Source organism: Empidonax traillii, unplaced genomic scaffold (assembly GCF_003031625.1).
Source record: "Empidonax traillii isolate 1590-97213 ecotype Southwest subspecies unplaced genomic scaffold, ASM303162v1 scaffold90:size2128546, whole genome shotgun sequence".
In the NCBI taxonomy this organism is placed as follows: Eukaryota; Metazoa; Chordata; class Aves; order Passeriformes; family Tyrannidae; genus Empidonax; species Empidonax traillii.
Window position 1 is genome coordinate 1,020,049 of NW_020955283.1, and position 26,206 is coordinate 1,046,254.

General features: G+C 41.7%; 1 protein-coding gene across 2 annotated transcripts in view; it reads right to left on the minus strand.

Annotated features, from left to right (window-relative positions):
- The window catches only part of ALDH1A2 (aldehyde dehydrogenase 1 family member A2), a 56,938-nt gene that overhangs the window by 29,830 nt on the left and 902 nt on the right, over positions 1-26,206 (minus strand). Inside the window, exons 1-3 of one of the 2 annotated variants that reach the window (XM_027881518.1) lie at positions 24,088-24,442; positions 1,131-1,235; positions 749-889 (exon numbers count right to left, since the gene is read on the minus strand). In XM_027881518.1, the coding sequence (XP_027737319.1) occupies positions 749-889; positions 1,131-1,235; positions 24,088-24,204 (363 nt within the window). In that variant the 5' untranslated portion in view covers positions 24,205-24,442. Of the gene's footprint in view, positions 1-748; positions 890-1,130; positions 1,236-24,087; positions 24,443-26,206 lie in introns of those variants that run through there. The other variant, XM_027881519.1, reaches the window with a different exon arrangement.

Below are 26,206 nucleotides of genomic sequence, written 5' to 3' on the forward strand. Positions count from 1 at the left end.
TAGAAATTGTTAAGAATGGGCAAAGGACGCCTGTGTGTAACACACCAACCATCAAATGAGTTTCTATAGAGAAGAATGGAGGCCTAATTCTGCACTGACTTATATCCCCAAGAGCAATTAATGGCATTGCCTGCAGTGCAATTCAGTAAAGAACTTGGCTCCAGAAATAAAAATCAAATGACAGGCAGAGTAAACTTGATTTGCTGTGCACTTCCTTTTCCCTGTGGCGATTTTACAGTATACGCCGGTGGTAAGATGATTTAAGTGTTGACAAAGCTGGAATTAAGATGTTCTCCGGCTTAGTTCAGAGCAGTTGACATGCGGAAAACAACATTAACAATGCCACTGTTTCGATGGCTTCATCCACCAGCAAAGTAGTGCCGTGCCCAGAACACGTGTCCCCGCCCGAGTGTCGGCGAGCGTTTCACCTCCACTTCGGGAGTGGCTGCACCAATCACTTAGTCTGGCATTTTTTACTCTAGAAAAGTTAGAAGTGCAGGCACAGAGGTGTGTGCACACCCCTGCATCCGTGTGGTGTCCAATTTAAAGCTCATTTGAGCCCACTGGAAGGCTCCTGTTGACTTTTATGTGCTTTGGATCAGGCCGTGAGTAGACAGCCAGACATCTCAGCCATGAGGCTGAGTGTGGCTTTCAAACACAACTCAGGTGAACACATTCATGAACCAATTTGCTCTCAGAATATAAAACTGACAAATGATTTGACTGTTGATTTTCTTGTGCCACTTACAGCAAGAATTGCCCTATCTCTCTCAACCAAGTCTGCCAGTTTATCCAAAAGATGGCCTCTTTCCGATGCATCCATTCTCCTCCAAACAGAACCCAGAGAAAAAGCAAGCCGGGCTGCCCTCACTGCTTTGTCCGTATCGACCTGTGAAGAAGACAGAAAAAAACTGAAGGCACAAAGGTAAATAACATAACCAGGCTTATGAAATTTGCTGTTGTACGACCTTCGTCATACGATGGGTTTTGGAACTATGATTAATAAAAGAACTGTCCGACAGTTCTATCCTGGACTGGTTGCTTTGATCTATTTATAAATTTCTATTATCTATTATTTGAACTATTTATACATTTCATTTATACATATACCCATTCATGGGATGCATTACCTTGTCAGCTTCCTGAATCTCACAGATCTGCTCTCCTGTTGCTGGATTATATACTGGGAATATTCTCCCACTTTCGGAATTCTGCCATTCGTTATTGATGAAAATCTAGAAAAGGAAGAGAAGTCATCAGGCCTCCTGTGTGAGCAAACTGTGATGTATATAACAACAAGCTCCCGGGAAAGGCTGCAGATTCTAATACAAAAGAGCTAAAACTTATTTATGTCTGTGAAAATTACAGTTCTCAAGCATTCAGGCTGAGGCCAGCCCTGATGTCTTTCTGTATTCTGTAGCAGTGTCACTATAGACGCAACATCAAATTCCAAATAACTTGGTTCACATTCAAATTTTATTCAAAAACTGTAACAGATAAACTAAAAAAAGAAGTACCTCTATCAGACAAAAAGCCTTGAAACTGCTGGAGACAAGACAGGGATTTGGAGTAATCATTCAGTTCAGTAAGTAAACATTTGGTCACTGATACAACCCAGCCAAGGCTGAATAATCTCAAACATCACAGTTCTTCAATACACAGTCAGTTAATTATGGCAACAGTGATGGCTTGCAGCACAGAACTAACTTGCTTATCTGCTTGGAACAATGGAAATTGTTGAATTCTCTCAGTGTTGATATCATCTTAATTGTCAAAGGCAAAACAAATTTGAATGGTAATGGTGCTGACAACAGCTGTCTTGAGAAAGGTAATGACAAATGAGTTTATTTAAAGTAGATTTTTACTGGTTGCTGTATACATGTCAGTTATTTCCTACTGAATGACTTTCAAGAACAGGATGCAGTTATTTATTAGCAAACATGAAACAAGTCACTCCAGGAAAATGAAAGTTTTTCCAGGTATTCAAACTCTTTTCCTGTCTTTTAAATCCTTCTAAGAACAAAGGTGTTCAAAAAGTCCAGGCACCATAAGGACTTCTTGGAGTTCAGATATCAATGTACTTTCATTGATACCTGAACATTGTATTCCATGAAATACAACTTCAAATGTGTAAGGGGATGTTCTGGCCTCATTGAAATAAATGGGAATTTTACTCCTTACTTCACTAGAGGCAGGAGTTCACACCTAAAAAGAAGGAATGTTCACTACCACTTTTTTTTTTTTTTGTACATAGGGCTGTTTATAGAGACTGGGACCCGTTGAAAGACTGAGGAGTCCCAGTTCCAATCAGAGATACTCAGGTGGTAAAACCTGGACCATCTTTTTACACATGAAGGCACAGATATGTCTGTAGAGTTTTCATTCACCGGACAGCTCGCTCAGCTTGTTCTCCAAGCCAAATGGAAGCCCTGTAGCTGTGTTCTTTTCAGCAGGGCTTATTAGCTCAGGCTCAGTGCCACACTAACTGCAGTGACACAGCTGCTGGTTCAGAGCTGCCTCATGTCCTGCTGTCTGAGGACATATGTGGAGGGAACCTGTGTCTGCCTGCACCAGACCCTGGAGATAGAGCAACTCTACAGAGCAACAATTACATGAGTTTTTGCTTTTATGGATGCTTTTGCTATTATTGTGTTTCCTCATCTTTCCTGTACCTCCAGCTTCAGCCACTCTGCTGTGTGCCCTTCCACCCATTCCAGACTGTTCTTTTTCTACTTTCCCCACTCTTTTGTTTAGTTTTCAGAGGTTGCTGAACCCAGGACCTACCACACCACTCCCATCGCTTTCTTTGCACGCTGTACTTATCCTGAACCTGTTCATGTCCTTGGACTTTAAGCTCCTCAGATCTGCTGGTGTCTTCCTGCTCAGTGATCACATCATTTGGCAAACCCAAGTACTGGTCCCTGTTAGGACATTTGGGAGCTAAATCAGCTAAAATAAGATAGTGAAAGAATCTCCAGTATTATCTCCAGTGATTAACACCGTATGCCAAAATCCTCCAGTGTATTATTGTCACATTTTAGACTGTAAGTGAAAAAGAGAAACTGAGATCTGTGACCTGTGTGGAGGAAGGATTTTACTGCCATGCCTTTCATTGAGTTAACTTGCACCCAGCATGTGTGGGGGTGCTGAGGAGGAAGGGAAAGAGAGAAAAGCTTGCAGCTTCAGGAGCAGATGGCCAGAGGAGATGTAAGTGTGTTTGTTTAAGGTGACAGTATGTACATAAACACATAGGCTTCTCGTGTGAGCTGTACTGAAAGAATAAAACAGTTCAGTTGAGTACAAGGACCTGAGAAGTTGTGGCAACCACAATTCAGTACTTCCCTTCCAGAAGTGGTCTGTACTTTCTCAAAAGGATTAAAAAATTCTAACTCCATTCTGCTGGGATTAACACCTATCAGGTTTGCTAGTGAATAGGACACATATTTGTTCTTAAAATGCATTTCATCATAGTAATGAGAAATAGTGCTTTGGAATTACAAAAGAGTGTTGCAATTCAAATCGGCTGGAAGAAAAAGGTGTGTTATTTAACTGAATGCTCCATTTATCCCACAGATTTTGAAAAAGAACAGTAATAGTAAATATTTCAGATAGGACATGGGAAGGATCTATTTGGCATAAAATTAGAGCTGAAGGCAAGAGAAATTGCTACTGTTAATGGTTAATGTTAGTTTCTTCCTGTTCCACTTTCTATAAACAAGGTATTGCCTATACAAGCTCATTACTGTAAACTGAGCACATTTAAATTGGCAGTAAAATCAGAGTATTTACTCTAGTGCACAAATAAAGTACCTAGTCCCATGTTTTGGAACAGTTTCAAGTCTTGAAATCCAGCAGCTGGCGTCTTTACAAGCAAAACCTTGCACTAAACAATTCACTTTTGAAAGTTTTAGGTGTTCTGTGTCAGGTAGTACCATTCAGCAGATATTCCTACCACCAAGACGCAGATTCTTTTGCAATAAATTTGCATTCATAGGGGCTTTTATAACTCTTCCAGCACTACTGACTCCAATGGCTGTTGATTAAACGTATATATCCTGTACATTTAATCTGACTTTCATTATGGCCACTTCGTAAAAATGCCATGGAATGGAGAAGCGATGACACATTGCAAGAACAAGGAATCCCTGCAAAGCCTCAAATAGGGTTTTTTTCTGCCTTATTTATAGTGACCATGGTGAAGGCTAACTCTAAATCAGGGAGAATATTTGACAGCAAATGTTCCTATCTATGGATTATATATAACCCATCCTAAACACCAGATAAAAAAGGGGTAACCCTGGAAAAAGAAGGGCTTGCTTCCATGTAAATCATGCTACAAATTGGACAACACCCAGTGAGTTCATTGTTCAACCTCAATTGTGAAGGCTATTCACATTTACTATTCCCCTGGAATCAATGTTAATTAAGGCTGACTGGGGCTATAAATCAGCTTTTGGTTTTTACAACTTAATTCAGCATTAAGCATATATATGTAAATAAAAGGTAACTGATTAACCACTTGAGTTTTCCAGGAGTTACTGAGGTAATTTGTTTTTGTTTGAGTCCTAGTGTTACCTTTTGTGATATGCAGTAAGGAAAAGAAAAAGTGTATGGTGTGTCATGGATTTGCTATGGGGTATTGTGGTAGTTAAATAATCTGGCCTGTTGGGTGCTATCAATAGCACTGTGCCAAAATGAAAAGGGAAGAAGGGAGCATTTGAAAAATCTTGGAACACACAAACATTTTGTTCTCCATTTACTCTCAGTAAAGCCAGTAACTGCAGTCTTGTCAGAGCAGAAAGATAAAAGGCAAACTTTGCTGCTTTCCTGAGGTGTCCCTGTCAGTGCGGTGACTTGGCCAAGAATGAAGCCAACTGGCAAAACACTCAAGGCCTCTTGTAAGGGAGCAGTTTGGCTGTAGTTGGTGCTCAGTGCTTTAAGGAGGAAACTAAATATGTTTGTTCCCCTGTGGTGCCTAAGGGAACATGCAGGTCAGGCAGCAAGTGAGGCACAGGTGGGGGAGGTTATGTGGGTGAGGTGGGGGCATTTCAAACGGGCCCTACAGTGTAACAGGTGTGCTCAGAAGCTCCTGGTCGACCCTGTGAACATGCCCTTGTGGAGTGTCATCATTCTCATGAGAGCTCTTCATAAAGATCTCTAGGCAGCTTCTGATCCTTCCCAAATGAAAGATGGAGAGGGCATGGGATTTTTCTGAAAAGAACAATCACATCCCTCCTGGTACTGACAATAACCTCTTGTTCACACCACATGTTCTCATAGATCTTTTGATAGAACTTTGCAAGATACTGGTCCCACCATATCTTTGCTAGGTTCATATTCTGCCTGGGGTTAATTACATAGGGCCACTGTTGAAAGAGTTCCACAGGAAAGCAGTCTGACCCATCCCACAGGCCACATGACTGTTAAGAGCCTTTGAGATACCGTATCCTACCAAAAAATATACAAAGGAAAAGTAAAATTCAAAGTTATAATGTAAAAATTCCAAGTTACTTTGAGACTGCTGACATGTGGTTGGAAGGAAATCATATATTGCATTTTGCACAAGCCCTGTGTTTCACAAGCATTAAGCACTGAGTTCAATAGCATTTTGAATGCTCATCAGTTTTGAAATCGAGCCAATAGCAAATGTTTTTAGCATAATGCAAAGCAAATTAAGCTTTGGAAACAAACAACTACAATATCTCGTTTAGTAGCCATCTGTCTCAGCTGGCTTACTAATAATTAGCAACTCAATGTTCATTTCAAACCATGCAGGTAATTGGAGTGATAAGTTTTCAAAGACGAAGGGATGTGTACAAACCCAGGCTGGACATTCTAATCTGCAGTGCAGTAGTAACAAAATTTAGACCAGGGAGAAAACGGACAGGATTTTGTTTTTTCATCACTAGTTACCACTGAGGAAGTACAAAACAGCTATCTTTAAATATAATTAATTTAAATATAGCACAGAACAAATATCTTTTTTACAGCTCTTACTTGAAGGAGCTTTGGTTTCATGGTACTACAGTTTCCCTCTGCTGTTCAGCCAGGGGCTAGCCCTGGATTTGGGAAATAGAACTGATTTTTGTATTCACTGGGGATTCCTGCATGTTCACTGCCTCTCTCTCTCTCTCTTTTTTTTTTTTTTAGTATTGCCTTTCCTTAAAACATACAGAAAAAAAAGTAATTTGGGCTCTCTTAATTCATAGGAGTAATCAACACAGGTGGCAACAATGTAACTTTCCATTTCCTTTCTTGAAAATGTTCTCAAATGATGTGTGAGTGAAATGATGATCTACATTCTTAATTCGATATTGCTTAGTGATGATGTCATCAGACATTTTCCTCAGGCTCCCCAGCTGTTCAACTAAGATTTTCAGCCAGTGGACAGACAGTGGCCCAGCATTCAGTTCTTTGGAGGTGGAATTATTTTCCCATGGATTTAATAAACAAGGTTTTTGTGCTGTTGCAGCTCCAGAAATGTTTTTTGGTACAGGAAGAGGATTTTAACATCCAAATAATAATGGCTTCCCACAGGAGATTTGGTTCTGGATGAATGGAGGAAGGAATGGGAATTTCCTAACTCATTTGATTTAGTAGCTGGTTATAGTTTTGTTACATCAAAGATGTTTTTTTCATATGTGGATTTTCCTCAGAGAGCCTTTGACGTTAAATCTGTGGGGATGGGGGAGGGGGCATCAGATGCCAAAGTGCTTTATAAAAGAATCACAGCTGTTCAGCCCTCAGCATCTTCTCAGAGCTGGAGGCATTAACAAATACACAATGGCACTTTTTTCTGGGGGGAGGCAGGGTATGACACATACAACAATTTTAGAGGCACGCAAAAAATCCAGCAGCAGCATTTCCCTTGGTAAATACTACATAACATCCCAGATACTGGGCACCTGTGCCTCAGTCTGGTCAGGAAATTTCATATCCTTTCCCATCTCGGCAACTTCATTTCCTCTCCTTGGGAAACATTTCAAGAGTCCTAATGATTAGTGCAATTGCAAGGGAATGAAGTAGATGGGATTGCCAATCAGAGGTGCAGCTTGTTTATTTTCACAAGCCTTGTTTTCCTTGACTTTTATGGCTGTCTTGATACAGCAAATCTCTCACGTTCTAGCCAGAGAGTGTTGTGAGGCACTCCTGGGAGTGACTGGAAGCCAACAGCTGGCTACGGAATCAGCAAAAACCTGGTTTATAAGAACTGGGAAAACAAAAGCCAACCCCAGCAGACTGAACAGCAATGGACCAGTAGTGCCATTTTATTTCATTTTATTTTATTTTTACGGGGATTGTTCAGGTGACCAGCAAGAATCACTGGTCCTTGCTGGCAGTTCACAAACCACAAGTTGGCTCTGAGGCCAACATCCCCAAACATTCCCAGTGCAGAACCCGAGGGCAATCTGTGAATGAGCCTCTTTGGGCATGGCTGCATCGCTTTCAGTGGACCCACCTACAGCAGCCAGGGCAGGCTGGCTGAGCACACAAGCACGAGTGGTTATTGAGTCTTCCATTCCTGTTACCACGGAGCAGCCCTCAGAAGTTACCCAGGTTTGGGTTCTTGTTATGAGATGCCTTTCAACAGCAGAGAAACTATAATTGCATGAAGAGTAACAGTGAACTGTACATGAGTAAAACTTTGCACCAAATTTAATTCTGTCAAGCAAACTCCCTTTTCAGCTGTGAGAGGTCCAACCCCACCCAGAGTAGAACAAAAGGAAAAATCCAACTGGTTTCAGTGGGAGCTGAATCAGGCCCCAGTTGAGGAAAAGGAATTAGTGGCAACAGCCTGCGGAGGGATGTTTGTACCAGGAGACAAAGCTGTTTCACTGGAAACTTGACACATGCTCTAGAGTCTGTGAGGTCTGTAAGGCCAAACAAAACCAGAACACGTCGAATTTTCTTTTTCCTCTTTAGCTGCTGGGTTGTCCTAACTCCTTCCCTCTCCTTACTCACACCCTCCCCCCACCATACAAAGAAAAAAATTTTGAAAAGGAAGAAGAGTTCTATTTCAAAAGCTCTGTGTGCTTGAGGTTGTTAATTCTTTTTAAGAATCTCATTTGGACCTCAGAGCCTGAAGGATGATGTCATGGCTTTTGGCTATGGGGTATCATAAAAGGGGCTTTCCTTCATAAATCCAAACTTGAAATTTCACTCAAGAATCTAAAGTCCAAACTTCGGAGTGTACCAAGAGGGTTGGAGAATTTTAAACATTTGCAAACATACTAGAGCAGGAGGATCAAAAAAGTCAAATTGGAAATAAAATGCATAAGAAGTGGATGAGGCTGCTCTGGTTTTGCTGCCAGTGCAACAGCACGTCACACTCCAGTAGAATTATTACACAACCTGAGTCTCGTGCCAAGGGTACACGTCTGATGGGAAGACCAGGCTGTCTAACTTTTCTGAATGTAACTTCCAAGTAGCAAGGCCTGAGTCAATCGTACTGAAATCAGAAACAGTCCTTGAGATCACTGGACTTTAGATTGGAAGCCAAGTATTTAAAACAGGTCAATAACATCAAGGTCTCAGTGACATTTCAGCCTGCATAAATGAAGTCAGACTTCAGCATGCCAGTCAAAAGCTGGAGGAGGATTCACATCATCCAGCACCTAATGGTGGCAGAGGTTCAGTCTCTTCAGTCCTAGTGGGGTGGAGGAGAGGGTGAAACCCTCCCCTGGGGCAGGATCCATCTCTGCCCTGTGTCCAGGGACTGCTGCTTCTCACCTGGACATGTTGTTTGGGTGCTTAAAGGCAGATATGGCAAGACCCCTGCTGAGCCAGCTCACAGATGGAAGAGGTTTGGAGAATGGAAAGGGGTGTGATGGGAGCAGAAACTGGAGGAATCCAGGGTCTCTGGGCAGCAAATGGAATCAGAGAAAGGGCCTCCTGTCAGTCTGCTGTGAAAGTGGAATGTAACATGATTTTTTCTCTCCTATGTCCCAAATCCCTCACACCAAATGTTTGACCTGCCTGTCTTCCTGTCTTAATTAGTCTTCTGTCTTTCTGGGAGTTGGGTCTGTCCTTCTGCAAATGGCAGCACATCAGACAGGGGAAACCTGTCATGTTTGTTTTCTAAGCTGTAGGGGGCAACCATTTGAAAAAACTCCCGGCTTATCTAAACATTTTTGTTTGTATGATTTTGAATTAGGAAGTGTGAGTAATTAGCTAAGAAGATTAAATAAGTCTTAACAACATGCAGTAGCGTGCTTACTTTCCTCCTCCCCCCCAAAGTATTTCCTGCACAAAACCCAAGCTGCCAAACTGTGATGATACCCTTTTCTATTTTAGTTTCTCACTGTGCCACATGCTGATACAGCATCCGTTATTTCAATTCAGTCTCATTAAAGGGATTATTTTGTGCCTGGTTGTTCAAGAAAATTAATCTAAAGAGAAGAAACTTCAGATTCATTGTCTGTTGAACTATACCCACCACAAACATTTTACTCCTTTTGGCTGCTTTATTAAACCTGTGGGAAGAAACTTTGCTTACAGCACATAAAGGCTTTCCTCTAAGTAATTTTTGGGTTTTTTCAGTTAATGAAAAATTTATCTGCTGTTAGTAGCACAATACAGGAGCAATAACATAGCTCAGGTAATATTTCACGTATTCCTAAGAAACTAAGCTCCCAAGCTTTACTTATCCTTTCACCCGTGGAGCTCTTTAATTGCTGGAGAATTTGCTCTCTTTCTTAACTGCATCAGAAAACACTGCTTGGGAAACCAGAACGACTAAAAAATTAAGCCTGCTTTACATTTTCTCTAATAACAAAGGAAAGCCATTGCTGGATGATTAGGGTAAGGATGGCAGTGTTTTTTATGGAGTATGATCCTTGGTGTCACTGCACCTTAAAAAATGAAATCATGAAAGATTTCTAAAAATCCACTAAATCGAGAGTGGAGATTAGGGAGTAATTGTTTACAGAATCAATTACTGAGCTGTCACCGGGCTTTAATGAAGTTGTGGCTATTAAGAACTCGATCCTGCAAACCCTTCCACATGCACTCATTTGAAATGGTGGGAATGAGGACGGGTTTGTACAAACAAGACTAGCATTAGTCTGTGTAGTTCTCAAGTGTTTTGCATTGTCTGTGCGTTGCAAGTCTTGTGTGCTCATTCTGTGTGACAGAAAACAGTGTGAGCTATTTATCTGTACATGGGAAACATGCTCTGCCATTTGAAAGAATCCAGCAGATCCTCACTTGTAGGTAACTGCCATTTTAAATGCTCATCACCAGGAGCAAGTTATTACTTAGAAATTAACTGTGCTGCATAAATAAATATCCCTACTAGGATTTCAGGCATTATAAGCAACACAGAAAAATACAATGGGCAATTTTATTTTGACTTAAAAGCTCTGCCTGAGAAAATTACCTTATAAACTACACATGAGAAATTGCTGGAATGTCAGCTTCATTTGCAGTGGCCCCTTATGGCCTGATCACCCTCCCTGGCACGATAAATCACTGGCAAGATCCTTACCTTAACACGTTTGATCTCAGCTCAGCAAGACTTGGTTTTGATGTGAAGAACTCCAGATCTGTTAGGTCAGAGACAAATAGCAGAGCCACTGACCTGCAAAGTGCTAACTCTATATTAGACCCAAGTGAGCAGCCTTAAGCTCCTGAAAAGTCTGCCTTCACTTCTACTTTGCATCCTGAGTATTGCTGAATGTTACTGTTAGCATGTTTTCTAAATTAGGCCACTGACATTTCCTTTTGTGTCGTTCTGCACATACAAAAGGCACAAAAAATCAAACAAATAAGCACGTGGTGTGAGAAGAATTATTTTGGGTAAACTGTTAGAATTATCTGCACTTTAGGGAACCGCAAAATAAAACTCAGGATTTATCAGTTCTTTACTTGTTTACATATATGGCTTGCACTGGCCCTTTTCTACCTAGACCATGCTTATTAATATCATAAATAATGATATTCACCAGTATGCTCAGTAAAGTGGTTCAAAGTGCCTGTATGTACATGTTTGTACATACAGAAATTCAAACTACTCCTACAAAGAAAAAATCCAGCTTGTGACATTTACATTCAAAGCCTGAACTTTCACAAAGAACAGTTTTGTGGCCACTCAGTTTTGCAGCCTTGGTTTGAAACTATTCCTTGTTGTCCTGGTTAAACAGTCACTTATCTCTACCACAGTAAGCAGGAGTGTTAGTCTACCAGAAAATTGGATGTTCTTAATGGGCTTTGGGGGAGAATAGCTTTGCATCATCAGCATTAAGTTAAATCACATTAAGTACCCACTTACAACATAGGGATTACCACTTATGACATCTTTGGTGAAAGCCTTTAAAACAAATTGTTGTGTTTGTTAGAAGAAGCTGTGAGATAACAATTCCCAGAAGTCTGATTTATAAACCCTTTTTGCTCTTCAAGAAGATGCAAAGGAACCCACCACCTCTCGTTCAATGCTGCAATGAAATCTCTCAGGCTGGAAATTCTTTTCAATAAAAAGTCTTAGGAAATGCTGATTTATTTACTTTAGAATGTTCTTCAGGGGAGAGGAAACCTTTAGCTGGATTCCCTTTCCTCAGAGTTCAGTTCTGATTTCTTCTCCAGTTCCTTCTGTTGAGAAGTCATTGGCTTTATATATACAAAACTGGAATAGGTCATTCTGCTTTTTATTATTCATAAGGCTGATTGGGGAGAACTGGGCTTAAACTGTCAAAGTATCCTACTGTGTTTGGATACCTGACAAATTTACACCCCAAAGAACAGTGTGGTGCTAAGACTAAAATTGGATGTGAAGCGTTCTTGCAAGAGCTGATTACAGTCTCAAGCAAATAAAACACTTGAGGGTATAGCAAAATAATGCCAATGTTTAAGAGAGTTTAACATTTTTATATATGACTGGTGAGCTATTCTGTATAGAGATGTAGGCCTGCATGAAAAATGAGCCCTTTTATTTACCTTTAAATAGAAACAGACTAATAACTTTGAGTATGTAAATTAAAAACATGACCCTCAACTTTTGCCAAACATGCAGCATTAAAAGCATGGACTAAGGCAAACCCAAAATCTAACTATACAGAGATTTCCTTAAATGAGCAAAGTGCACTGCAAGTTTAGTCAAGGGAAAGGTTTCCTTAAAAAAACTCAAATATTCATATATGCAGTCCTGAGATTCCTTCTCCCCCCCCCCCTTCCTTTAAAATTCATGTTTCTTTTCCACTTTCAAACCAAACTCCATTTTTTCTCTGCTGGAACCCCTTGTAGTGATACCAGAATGTGGGCAAATCTCATTAGTCTCCCTGCTGTTTACAAGGTAGGATTTATGCTCGGTGTAGTGAGCACAACGACACATGATCACTAAACGGCTAAAATCACCATCAAGAATTTAATCTGAGAAATTTTTCACCCAGGCCTTGCAAATACTATTGGTATGTAAAGGCATGGAACCCAGTATTAATTACAGCAAACTAGTCACCCCATGCCTGCCCTTCTGCAAGGAGCACACGGTGATGAGCTGTTTGGGAAGGTTAATGTCATGCAACCTTTGGCAGTTATCTGGTATAAGGGATGTTGCCAATTCAATCCAGTTAAGTAATACTAAATTCCCCTGGGACCCAGCTGAAGTTAAATGTTGCTGCTCCAGGTTCACTGCTTTTAGTCTCCCTAAAGAGCATTTAGGCAAACAGCTGGAAGAGCTGACTACAAAGGCTCCCAGTCATAGAGAACCAGTCGAGGAAAGCAGGTAAAGGCTTCTAACCAGGAAATAAGTTGTCAAAGGATTTGTCCTGTTGCTCCCTCAAGGAAAGAAATTAACTGAGACAGAGAGCAAGAGCATGCACATTAAAAGCAATTGTCTTGGCTGGTGGGAGGAAGAGCTGTGCTGCACCCATCAGTGGCCATGTTCTGAACAAAACCTTAGAGAAGAGAACAGAAACAATGCCAGAACCAATTCCAGTATTGTCACTGCACGGCACCGATGGAATACTCCTCCTAACAGAGAGGTACGGAGGGGAAAAACACTGCAAGCCCCAGCCTCATCTGAACTCATTGTGCAGATCTTGCAACAGGGAGGGCACTGCCTCCCTGACAATGCTCAAGGGAACAACAACAGACACAACAGTAACACAGAAAGAGAAAAAGAAAGAACATAAAGAAAGGGGTCTTTTCATCTATGCCGTGTGTGTGTATAGGTGAGTACACAGAGAAGAGTGCAATTAATGCCATATAGAAGTGCAGACATGCATCCACATGTAAACAGTGGCTCTGAAATCCATCCGTATTGCCATTTCCCAGAATACAGTGTACAAAAATAGACGTTTGATCTTCTTGTAGTCTGGCTGGTTTAGCAAGAGATCCTGCCTCTGACACTGACCTACTGTCTGAGTTAGTCATGGTTACACTCCCACAAATTTAAACTCCCCCATCTGTGAAGGAGCCTTGTCACCAGTTTTACAGTGAGGCTAAATCAATTAATGTTTTCTGAAAGATTTGATGGAGCAGAACATTAACACTTGCAGTTGAGTAAGGCCAGCTAAAAATGTAATGTAACAAATGGATTTTAAAGTCACTATCAAAGGGTTGGACCACCAAGACCGAGGTCACCATCAGCACAGCTAGAACGGGTTTTGTTAGTCTTATATCACAATTTCAAATGGACTAGTGAAAAGGCAGAGCTTGATTCTCACCTCTCAGGAAAACAGCTTCCCATAAACATCACAAAAGAGAAGAGGCCGTTAAGTAGCTGCGGTAAAGAAAGTGTGATAAGGACAAAAAGAGGAAGACCAACAATATGTCAAGCACTGATGGAAAAGGGGATGAAGGCTTAGCCAGATGTCCCGAAAAACATGTGTGTGTGTTTCTCAAGGTCCATGCAGGCCATTCTGTTACAGGACTGCTGCAACCATACATCACAACTGAAGAAATTGAGAAAATAAAATAAACCCCTTGGTTTGGAAAGGCAGGTGGTAATTTCTTGTGTGTTTCCAACAACTCAAGAATAAATTTAAACTACTTCTGTTACAGCTGAAAAAAAACCACATAAGCAAATGTGAAATGCATATGTTAAGGTATACTGGTAAGCTTTGAAAATATCCCATGGAATCAGGACAGTTCTTTTATGTCTGGGTGCAAAGAACGTTTAAAATAGACTCCAAATATGGTTCAGACAACAAAAAGAATTGGTTCCTTTAAAAAAAAAAATAAATCTATGTATCCACCTGTCAGTTACATAAATGACTTCTCAAATCAATTTGACAGTATAAAGAGGTATTAAACCTAGTTTAAAATGAATTTCTATTTTAAGGACTTTTTACACTAGCAGAGTGGTAAATAAAAGTGAGGTGCAGTGCTATGGGAAGCGCTTTTGTGGTTGAACTGAAAAGACTTTAGAGGGTTTCTCAACTAACTAGATCACAATTTTCATCTAGGTCACGTTATAGTTGGGAAATAAAAGCACAAGTGCCAAGAAACTTGAGTGTGAAAATGTGTGATCTGGACTGGATCACAGACAGGGGGAAAATAAGCATTTTTTGAGCATAAGGGGATGAGAATTATCAGAGACACAGCGCACTTGGTATGTTTAAGCTGTGTAGGGAGGACAAGTGAGGCTGCAGAGAGGGGGGAGCAGCTCCGTGTGCAGCGCATTGCGTGGGTACTGCTTGGAGGAGAGACACAACACATAATAGAGACTCCCAGATAAAGAAGCAATACAGATGATGAAGGATAATAGCAGGAGTGAAGTGGTGACTTCTGGATAAGAGCATCTGAAATGACATTGAAGCGGCACTGAAGAGGAAAAAGAATATGAGGACAGTGAGACTGGTGCGAAAATAACTGTGTTTTAGTTCAGTGGGAGCTGCACTGAAACAGCGTGTAGAGAACAGGGTTTTCTGTATCCTAATGTAAACAGCATTTGACATATACCTGTCAAGGGCTAAAAGTTGTGTCTGAACCCCTGAGAAATGGTTGTCACGTAAATAATTACAGCTTCATTGCAGGAGAGAAACACATGAAGAAGCCCCACTCTCTGGGATACTAAACTTCAAGAAGCAGATTTTTTTTTAAAAGAGGAAGTAACTTAGAAACTCCCTGCTTGAAGCTAGGAAATTAAAATCCGTAGAATCAGCATGGAGGCTTAAGAATGTGAAAGAGTCAAAGAAGATTTGCATTCCCAAGGCTATAAACGGGAAACGCAAGCAAGAAAATAAATGGGGTGGCTAAGAAGAATGATATGAGAGGAAAAGTAGGCCGAAAAAATAGAACCAAAGTGCTGACTTTAAAACACTGCAAAACACAAGATAAAAAATAAAAATTGCTACCAAGTACTCTGAATAAAATTACCAAAAAGGTAACACAAAAAAAATTGCCAAGAGGAGCTGAAGTTAAATAAATAAGCAGATGCAGGCTGTGGGAGAGTCAGTGGATTCTGAAAACTATCGGGCTACAAAAGGTATTAAAGGGAGACTGAAGGTGTTTCCAGAAGTGCCTTCTAATTTTGTGGAGGATCTTAATTTGGCTATACGAAAATAGATTATGTTTCTGGCCAAAATTTAGAAAAGCAGAGCCACTAGCTGGAACACAAGAAGGTGACAGCTAAAATACTTGTTCTAGGGAATCATCTGTACTAAAATCTAACAGTAACAGTATATCAAAGATTGTTTAAAGACCATGTCCTGGACAAGCTGCAACTGTGCTGCAAGAAGTTGAAATAGAGTTTCTGAAATAAAAAGGAATCTCAAATGCTAATGCATCTCAGTTCTTCCAGTTTTCAAAAGCAAAGGCATCAGGAATTGCACAAAAGCCACTAGGAGTATACCAGGGGAGTAGTGGGGTAGATAAGAATGATGATGATGATGATGATGATGTATTAAGTGGTGTTTTTCCTACTGATGCATGAGAAAAAAACACCAGAGCACAGACCTGGAAGAACCTTCCAGTTGGAGAGATCTATTTCAGATGAAATGTACCCCTGATGTTTTGAGCAGCTTTAGTCACTTGGGGCCAAATTTAAGGCATGCTGACCTATTCACAAAAGGATAAGATCAGCTTTTATAAGACAGTCTAAAAATACCTGTATTTGCCCAAAATAAGAAATAGCTCTGCTTTGGAAAGAAATCAGTCTCACTTTAAAGCCCTTACCTCCATAAATACATGTTTGGAATTTCTGTATGGAAAGGCACTTTCTGATAATTTCTGAGTAAAAAACGAGGGATTTAGTACAATCAATGCCACAGGACCAGGGCATGACAAGAGGACAGTATCCCCTGGCATCCTCTTCCCATCCAAGTTCAGCAAAGAGTCTGCAGTCTGTTCTTCCATCCAACACTTGATACATCTTTGTGACTTTCCAAGTGGATTTCCTTGTAACTCATTTTAAATTAGGGCATACTAGAAATCCACATGGACATTAGCACATATATCCTTTCTGTAACCACAGCACCTGCTGGAAGCCTCTCCACAGCTGTCCCACCATCACTCCTTTAGACTTTGTGTTCAATTCAAGGTCTTCATTACCTATGGATCCCTCTCAGATTAAGGTCTATATACTCTAGTGGTCAGTAAGGTCCTTGTGTTTGAACCTCCAGCTGAGGTCCAACTGACATTGAGCTGACCTTAAAACATTTGTATTTGGGCCACAGATTTTGATGTGGATCATTCTCTGAAGTATTTTCCCACCTCAGTCCAACAAAGCTGGAATGTATTACATTTCAAGTTAGAGGTAAAAATATAGTTCACTAGACTCTCTGTAAAAGGCATTGACTTCAAGTAATCAAGAATTAGATCCTTTTTTTTTCTTTTGTCATTTGGGAGACTATTTCAGCATTGCTATTGCAGCAACACTTTGATGTGGCTTCACATATCATAGTTTCAGTAATGAGTGCTCCTAAAGCTTATTTAACTGTGTAACTTAAATTTGATGTGCTGCATTCTTGCCAGAAAGGTGGATTTATGTTAACAGAAAATGTTGATCAGTAGAAATATGTTTTTGGACAAATTCTTAAACAGGCAAATTGTGTTTCAGAGAAAAAACAGGTCTATGCAGTCTGAACAGGAATTTATTTGAGTAAGCACAACAATAATTAATGACTGGGTGCTTGGATGGCAATAATTTTTTAGACTTCATCTCTCTCTGTGTAATACTTAGTAGTAAATCTTCACACAGCTATTCATGCACTTACTATGCTTGAGTGGGGATGCCAGTGCTTGTCTGAGGATTCCTCACTAGAGGACTGCATAGAACTGCAACTTCCTCAAGATTTTTTAAACCTTTACACATCTGTACTTATATTTACATAGCTTCCTTATAACCTTGTCTCTGTTTAAGTGCATTTTTTGTCTGTCATTTCTTTCAGCTGAACTAAAGTTGATATATTGGTTACTTGTTTCAGAGAAGGAGTTCTACTCTTAAAAACCCCCAAACAAACAGATAAAAAGCTGTGGAGTTTTTCTTTAGAACTGGGGAGAATGAAACTATTAAAAAAAATAAATAGAGAAAAGTTACAGTTCAGCCTTGGGACAAATTTCTGCAAAACTGTAAAAGAAGAAATGTGACTTTATGCAGGACCTGACTAAGAATTTATGATATGGACCACTGAACTCATCTTTTGTCATTTATCTCTGTAAATGTGTGAGATTTCTTGGAAGATAGTTAGTCAAATTAGGAGCCGAGATGAATCAGTGGATATAATTTATTTAGACTTTAAAAAGGCTTTTGATGATAAAGTCCTTAGCAAGGGGCTATTAAGGAAAGTTAGTAACCATATGGTGAAAGATAAAGTCCTGCCATGGATTAAAAAGTGGTTAAGAGATAAGATAAAAAGACTGGAAATAAACGGATAATTCTCCCTGGAAAGAGGTTAATAGCAAGGTGCCCCTTCATTACTGTGACTCGCAATCGATATCTTGGTTCACCTGCTTTTGCAGATCATTAATAGTAAGGTATAGAATTTGTAGATAAAAATGTTCAGGCTAATCAGTGCACTGCAGAAAATATTACTGAGGCTGAAGTTAAACGATATTTGGGCAATTCAAGGGAGGTGAAATTTGCCAAAGGTAGTAAATGCAAAGACAAGGCTCTTGAACGGAAGGGTCCAGACTTCTGGATGCTGATCTGTTCCCAATGACTTGCCATGCCTGTGGACAACAGGCAGCTGTTCATGTGCACTGTAAAGAAGGACTGACAGCTGGATTCAGTGGTTCCATGGTGTAGTGCTCCAAGGAACAAGGCAGTTTACGGCAGCAAATAACTTCAAACAGGCAGAGCCCATTAAGATCCGTCGGGAACAATTTTGCGTGGACAGGGTGATGGACAAGCTGCATCACAAATTGCTGGACTGTGGGATTTATCATAAAATGTGGCTATACAAGAGTGAAATTTAATGTGGAAACACATCAGAATTGTTAAACTTCTGTGGGAAATGTTTCTGAACGACAAAATGAAATGAAAAATTAAAGAGGGATTTTTTTAAGTCAAAATGAACTCTCATAAGAGAGAGAGAGTGTGAGAGGATGTGTGTGTGCAGAGCAATCCTCCATACAGCCAATGCCTAGACAGCCACAGATTTTGGATCAAATCCTTGCTCTGTCTGACAGCATGAATATTCTCGGAGAAAATACACAAATCCTACTTTTCCTTCATGAGTGTCCTGCCCACTGGGTCATCAAGTTGATGTCTCTGAGGCCTCATACAAACTTAAGAGTGAATTATCCAACAGGAAAAAATGCGAGACTCTTTCCAAGGATAGCCAAAGGTGGCAAAATTTGGACCTATCCACCATCAGAAATTAGGAATCCATATTCAAGTTTCTGCTCTGTTTGCTTCACAGCAGGGGTATGAATTTGTCTGCTTTTCAACTTGGGCAAGTGCTCTAATTATTATTGACCTTCTGGTTTTGTTGTGCAAATAAATATATGGATCTTTTGTATTTGAATACTTGAAATTTTAAACATTTTTTGCAAAGAGGAGAAAAGCACTAATTGCAAAGCTCTTGTCTTTCAGTGTATCATCTGACCTTACAGCCTGGACAGAGACAGCAATATATTATTGGACAGTTTGATGCATGAAACCAGTTTGCATTTTCCCTAAAGATCCAGCCTTTCCCTAAAGATTCAGCACAGTAAGAGGTCACTGCTACCATAGTTACCCACTCCAATGCAGCATTCTGCAGGAGTTCTCCAGTTGTGACCAGTTTCAGCCTGGTGGTTTCTGTGTTTTGAATGCTCTTGAATTACATGGCTGTACTGGAGTAAGGAAAGGCAGGGACTGGACACATGTAGGGCTACAGTTATTTCTGGTTCCCTCTTGCAATACTTGGGTAAATTGGGTTTATGTAGAAGACCTTAAAGGTTTGGGTGTAAAGAAATACTATATTCAGGCTGCTAATTGGAAAGAAGTGCATAAACAGTTTGCAATTGCTTGAGTTGATGGAATGCAGTACTAAACACAAAGTATGAATACACTAGAAGAGAATTCAAACTGTAGATTTAAACAACAGTAAATCTGAATACTGTTTATACACTAAAACATCATATATGATAATACAGAGGGACATATCTAGTGATCACAGGCTGAAGTGTTCCACAAAGGGGAAAGTAGCTGTTCTATTTGTCTACTCTTCAAGCCAACATCCATAATTTTCCATGCCCCATCTTTTGTAACAGGACTGTGCTCACCCACCTGACTCGAAAGGCGAGCTGGTTTTTCAAGCATTGCTCCCTGAATCTGACTTCAAAAAGCATTAAAGGAGCTCATTCGGGGAAAGGCAGGTGGGGAAGTGCATGTATTCATCACTTACCTGAGTTTTGCCAAAGCTTTTCTGCAGTTCAAAAAAATGACAAAGATTCTGCATATTATTCTAAATAAAATAGATTTCCTGCCTCCTATCTTAATGCCAATCTAGAAGTTTACCTGGGAAACACGTGCTGGAAATTTTGATGAAAAGGGTGATGCCAAGAAAGCACAATGGTAACGAAAATACTGAACCTTACTAATAAAACGCTTTAAACCCAGATGTTTATCATACAAGAATTTGAAATGTATTTGTTAGCTTTTGTCTACCCCAAAGCAGTTTGTCTACATGTCATACAAACTCCTGTATGGCTTTCTTTTTGCAGTGCTGGGTAGTTTATCGGGGGCGGGGGGGGGGGGTGTGTGTGTAAACTGGATGGATTTTAGCCTACAGTGTAAAGGTGGAAGTAAACCCTTTTACACTGGACAAAGAAAATATGATTGTCAGCTAATTCATAGGCTGTTCATACAGAAATGTTTCATGCATCTCTTCACTGCCACCGCACTGTAACTTCATCCCTTTAGAGCACCTCTTTATCAAAAGCTCTCAAACCCACAATTCTTCAGCTTTTCCTTATGCTAAAGTTGTTCAGCTCTTTCTCAGACTTAAATCAGTTGGCAATCCATCTGGATTAGTGTTCCCAACATGATGCAAACTGAGAACGGGACAGGACAGAGCCCTGAGGTCCTCATTTTATATCAAGCTGTCTTTTAAAAAGTCTACATGACTTACTAATACCACAGTGACATACTTTGTAAAGCAGTGTGATTATGCCATCACAAAGGAAGGATGGTTGCATCCTGCAGAAACACCTTTAGCCCTTCAAATAGAGACAGCTGGAGGGAAATGCTGCAAAGGGCTCAATCCACTGGGCTGATTCCCTATAAACTGTCAGATACTTGGGAGACATCTCAGGAGGGAAAATGGGGTTTGGGAAAGCATAAAAAAGGGAGGCATCACTATGATACTACGCTGAGAACCCTGTGATCACCCTCAGAAGCTGTCGGGTTCTCAGGGCTGGGCTTCCCGCACAAAACATGCCAGTAACATGTCCTTACCGGACATCGTGCCACAGCTTATCTCGCACATCTGATATTTCTGGAGCAGCCCATTCTGGGAGAGTTTCTGGCATAAAGTTGACTTCTGTAGAAGCGTGACTTGTTGCCGGGGGGAGGGCTGGATCCCCTTCCTACCTCCATGCCCCCTTACATATGGAGCATAGCACTGCCAATACACTCCTGATGACTCTGAGGAGGGCTCGCTGTGCCACAGGGCTGTAGAGCAACCTAATTCCATGCAACACTACAAGATGCCCTATTGTGCACATGCAATCCCTCCCCAAATGTCATTGTTAAGAAGTAAAGAGTTAAAGAGTCATCACAGTGAAAAGAGAGATAATCTTGCATGTAGCAGTTCCAGTACTTGCCAGCCATGCAGAAAAACTTAACCCTATGTGCTTGGACACTCACCTGTGTGGCTGCTTCACATCCTGCTCACCGGTTCTTATTAAACACATCTGCAACACTTTATTTTTCACAGATCATGCCAAGGTATTAAAAAAAAATGGGGAAAAGATATTTCTAATGACTGTTTTTTTAAAGCAGCATCGGCTGAATTCCAACACTGAAGTCACAATATCTACTGCACCTCTTACATAAAAACAAGGCATCGTGTATTTTCATCACTAAACATATTTTATCTCCTCAATCCAGCCGACATTACCTCTGTGCTCCATCAGGTGTACAGATTGGGAGGACTTAATAGGCAGTTTTTTGGTTCCTTCAATAAACCTACCAGAGCAATATATCACAAGTTTCAATAATTCTGCCAAATAATCGAATAAATGAAAATCACTCAGGTAGTACTTGTTTTATCTGTGTTCTTGGAAGGAGCTTTCACAGCAACCACAAGGGTAATGCAGTTTTTCAAAGATTAATGAATTTTTTTTTTTTTTATCAGTATATATCTTTATACACACATCTTTAACAAATCTCATTTAGGGAATCCTGGAATTTTAATATGTTCTATCCTAACAAAATTGTTTCCTTACTCCAACTTTAGAATTCCAGAAATAGAACTTAATTGTCAAAATATATTTTAAAATTTTTTCATTTAGTTTAAATGTTCACAAGTACCCCTATTTTTCATAAAGAATTAACTCCCAAACGATTAAGATTCATAGACAGCTGTAATAAAGAGTTCAAGAATTCTGTGTCCTGGTTGTGTATTTAAAATTCTCAGCTAACTAGCAGGAGAGAGGCTGCTACGAATGCTTACAGATGTCTGATTTTACAAGGTTTGAGTTTGTTGTTTTCTTTTTTTTTTCTTGCCAAAGTGCTTTAGTCTAATGTTATTTGTTGTTTATGGAAGTTATTTATCATTTAGGACATGAAGTGACCACTCCCTCAAAAGAAAGAATCAAGTTACAATCCATTATTTCATTTTTGATTGTTTTTCTTTGTAATAGGTGGGAAAGTGGATCCTGGATAAAAGTCCTGCCCAAGTCAAGACTCAAAGCTGAAGACTACAATTATCTATAAATCACTTGAATTTCCTGCAGAGAAAGAGAAAAAGGAGGAAAGAGCGAGACAGACAGAAAAACAGAGACAGAGGATGTGCCAAGTGAAACATTTGATACCTGTCCTAAACCAAATTTTTCTCAAAAGCAACCAGGAGTTACCTGATACCTCAAAACCAAGCTTAGAAGAAACACGTTGTTTTTGGCTTAATACTGAAATGAAATAGTTCTCTTTTAATTGTTCCATAAGTATAAAATGTGTAATGTTGTACATCTGAGTTGATGGCACTATGTATTCTGATTTATTAAAGGTCACCATCAAGCTTACATTCTTACAGATAGGAAGCTGTGATTGCTGATGGCTGCTGTATTTTTCAAAGACTTTTAGAACCAATTCTGCAGTTTCAGAATGGCAAGTAAATTTATTATGCAAACAGGCTGAGATACAACTCCCAAGTATTTCCCATCGAACACTCCTGAAGCACAGTTTGCACTGAAACCAACAATGAACAAAATTCATGCCAAATACTGTTTGCACAGTGTGATTGCTCCCGAAGTGTAACACTACACAACATCCAATAACTGCATTCCTTATTTATTTAAGCTATTTTAAAAGAAATTGTGTGCCAGAAACCATATGCATCTTTTAATTTGCATATTGCAGTTTGCATTAAAATGTAATGGAATCTAAAATAGCTGACTTTCCTCTGAAACATGCTTCTAGAATATGGAATTGCTGTAACAAATTAGAGGACAAATTAGTTTTGGCACCCGCTAAAAAAAGAGAAAAGATGAAAAGCTTTAAAACTGATGATATGAAGGAAAAAATTACACTACATCGGCCAAAATGAGTCTCCTATCAGCTTTAAAGCTCCTGAAGTTGTATTTCCAGTAGATAAAAATGTTATCACCTTTTTCCATTGCTGATGTGCTTATTTTCCTATTAAGTTACTTGGTAATTAGAAACAAAGTCTGACACATTGTAATCTGTTTAAACAATAGATTTGAAACTTCTCCAACAGAAATGAAATCATTCTTTAAAGATACTAAAGATGCAAAGATTAAAAACAAAAACGAATTTAAAAACTCAAATTGCATTTACAAACAAATTACTGTTCTTAAAGCCCATTTTAATTAACAAAACCAATTTAGTCTCATAATACACAACAGAAAACTAGCAGATTTTTCTACATTGATCCTAACTCTCTCTTTATGAAAATTGGTCTTAAAGCTTGGTAGGAAAATATACTCCCTCTTTGCAGTATTGTTCAAGGGTGTATTCAAGTATCACGGAAGTTGGTAGAGACCTGTTCCAGTGCTGTAACAACCTGGTAGTGTTAAGAGTCCTCCAGGAGTCATAAAAGAGTCCCTTGGGGACACAGGGTAATTCAAGAGAGAAAATATTTTTATTTTCTGATTGAGATACACAAGTATGTATAGTTATGTCCTTTGAAGTACATCAAAAGCAACTAAAGTATATTCAAGAAGTACTGATTTTGCACTGAAAGTAAACCCCAACAGCTCTGTAGAAAATACTACATTTAAAGAGAAGTGGCAGAGCCAGTCCCAGCAGATCTAATTTGCTTTTCTATTATCCTGTGGTTTTTCAGATGATTACAGGGCTAAAAATCTGTTTCCTTTATTACAGATTCTAAGTACAGATACTAAGACTACAGTCTTAGTAGTCTTTTTTTTTTTTATCTCTATACTCAAGTTGGGTAGGACAGAATGAAACTGATTTTAAGCAAAATTCCTCCTTTGGAGGGAAACCCATGAATTTCTCTGCCAGAACAAACGAGCACAACTTACCTTGGTGTATTTGATTTCAAGGTTGAGAGTGGGAGAAGGCAGCAGATGCAGAGATGCCATCAGAGCTGCAGGATCTGCCTTCACCTCCCCTGGCATCTCAATTTTACTGGAAGTCATAGTCTTGGGGGGGTTTTATAATACCACCGAGCCCCCCGCTCTGACCTGATGTAGTGTTGTGTTTTGGGTTGTTCCCCCCCCCCCCTCCAAAGACCAGCGCTGAAGATCTTGCTCTCCTCCTCTGTATATAGGCAGGTGTCAAGCCGGGTCTCTTCTTATTGGACATGGGGGCAGAGGCAGGGGGGCAGGTCCATCCTACCTAGGGCGATAGCGGCACAGCCCCGCTCACTGGCGGCGCAGCCTCCGCCGGGCCCCCCCTGGGCCCGCGCCCCGTCCCGGCCATTCCCGGCCATTCCCGTCCCCCCGCAGCAGGACGGAGCTCCCGGGCGCAGGTCCTGCCGCCCGCCCGAGGAGCGGCACTGGGGAACGGGACGCGGGAACAGGGGGCACCGCAACTCTCGTGCTCCCCTTCGCCTCCCCCCAACCGGGTGGGGACCGGCGGGGAGGCGGCGCGGCCGGGAGAGGCCGGTGCGGGATCCGGCCCCGCCCGGGGCATCCCGCGGGGAGCACGGCCCGGCTCGGCACAGTCCGGCTCGGCACAGCCCGGGGCATCCCGCGGGGAGCACATCCCTGCTCGGCACAGCCCAGGGGGTCCCGGCCGCGGCGCGGAGAGGCCGACCTGGAGTGGGGGAGCCCTGCCGGGGCCGGAGGACGGTGACCCGCCGGGACCGCGGCCGCTCTCGGGCGAGCAGTGGCGGTGCTCGGGCGCGCTCCCGGCTGGGCTGGGGCGGCCCCTCGAGGGTCCCGGACGCGGAGAGGGCAGAGGGTAGGCAGGGAGCAGCCTCCGCGGTACCGTGCCCCTGGCGCTCCCCGCTCCCGGGCGGCCACCGCAGCCGGCCGATGCTCCGCTCCGCACCTGGCGGAAGGGACCCGCCCTGCCCCGCTCGCTCCCGCCACCGGGCGCGCACTGCGCGGAGCTCCCGGTGCCCGCCGCTTTGCTGGTAGCGCTCCCGCTGCCCCCCGGGCCGCCCCGCTGTTCTCCGCGTTGCTGACACCGGCGGTGTCCCCGCTCCCGCCGCGCTCCCGGGGTCGGACGCGGCTCGGCCCCGTGTGGGCCATGCCCGGCCGCCTGCTGCCCCCTGCCGGCCGCGCCGCATCCCGGGAGAGCCGAGAGCCTTTCCCGGTCCTCCTCGCCCTTCCCGCCCTCGCTGCCTCCTCCTCTCGGCCGTGACCCGCGCTCCTGCCTTTCCGCCTTCCAGTTCAACTGTCCTGCAGTGCCGGGGGCACTGCCCCTGCAGCCCCTCCCGAGCTAGGAGCGCTGCAGCCGCTGGAGCGATGGGCAGCCTGGGTGGAAGCCCAAAGACCTGAGACTCGCGCACCTCTGTTTCCAAATTGCTCTCCGGAAGGAAAGTGACCAGAGGGAGCAGGTGCTCATGGCCAGGGCGAGCCCTGCCGGACAGCTGCGGCTCTCTCTTGAAGGTTCTTTGCAAAAGGAAGAGGCTTAAAGGACAGAACAATTTCTTCAAGCAACAGCCACCTGATACCAGGTGTTACTTTTTGGGGGGCCCTCAGTGGGAGGCCACGTCATGGAAGAGGTTGGACAGTGGGTTACTGGGAAGTCAGCAGCCAAACGGAGCCTGATCCACCACTCACCATCTCAAACCCATCCAGGAGGCAGCAAACAGCGCCTGTGCAGTGCACATCTGGCCTGACTTGCTGGATGAAATAGCAGATGGCTTGAGCTTGTAACCTTGACTGAGCTGACAGGCATCAGAAATTCATGGTCAAAGCCCTACACTCGCTCTGGTCAAACCTTCTAGGCAGAAAACATAGGAAGCCCAGGCCATTTTTGTTACTTTAGGCAAAATCAATAAAGTTGTGCTTACTGATGCAAACACTCCCAACATTTTGAACCCGATCAGATGTCATGTTTTGAAGTTATCACATTGCAGATAGATAAACAGAGAAAGGACACCAAAGCTACAGCTGCCTAAAGTTGGCAAAACAAAGCAACAAGAAATATACCACATGACCTTTTCATTGACCTAGTCAAGAATAAACA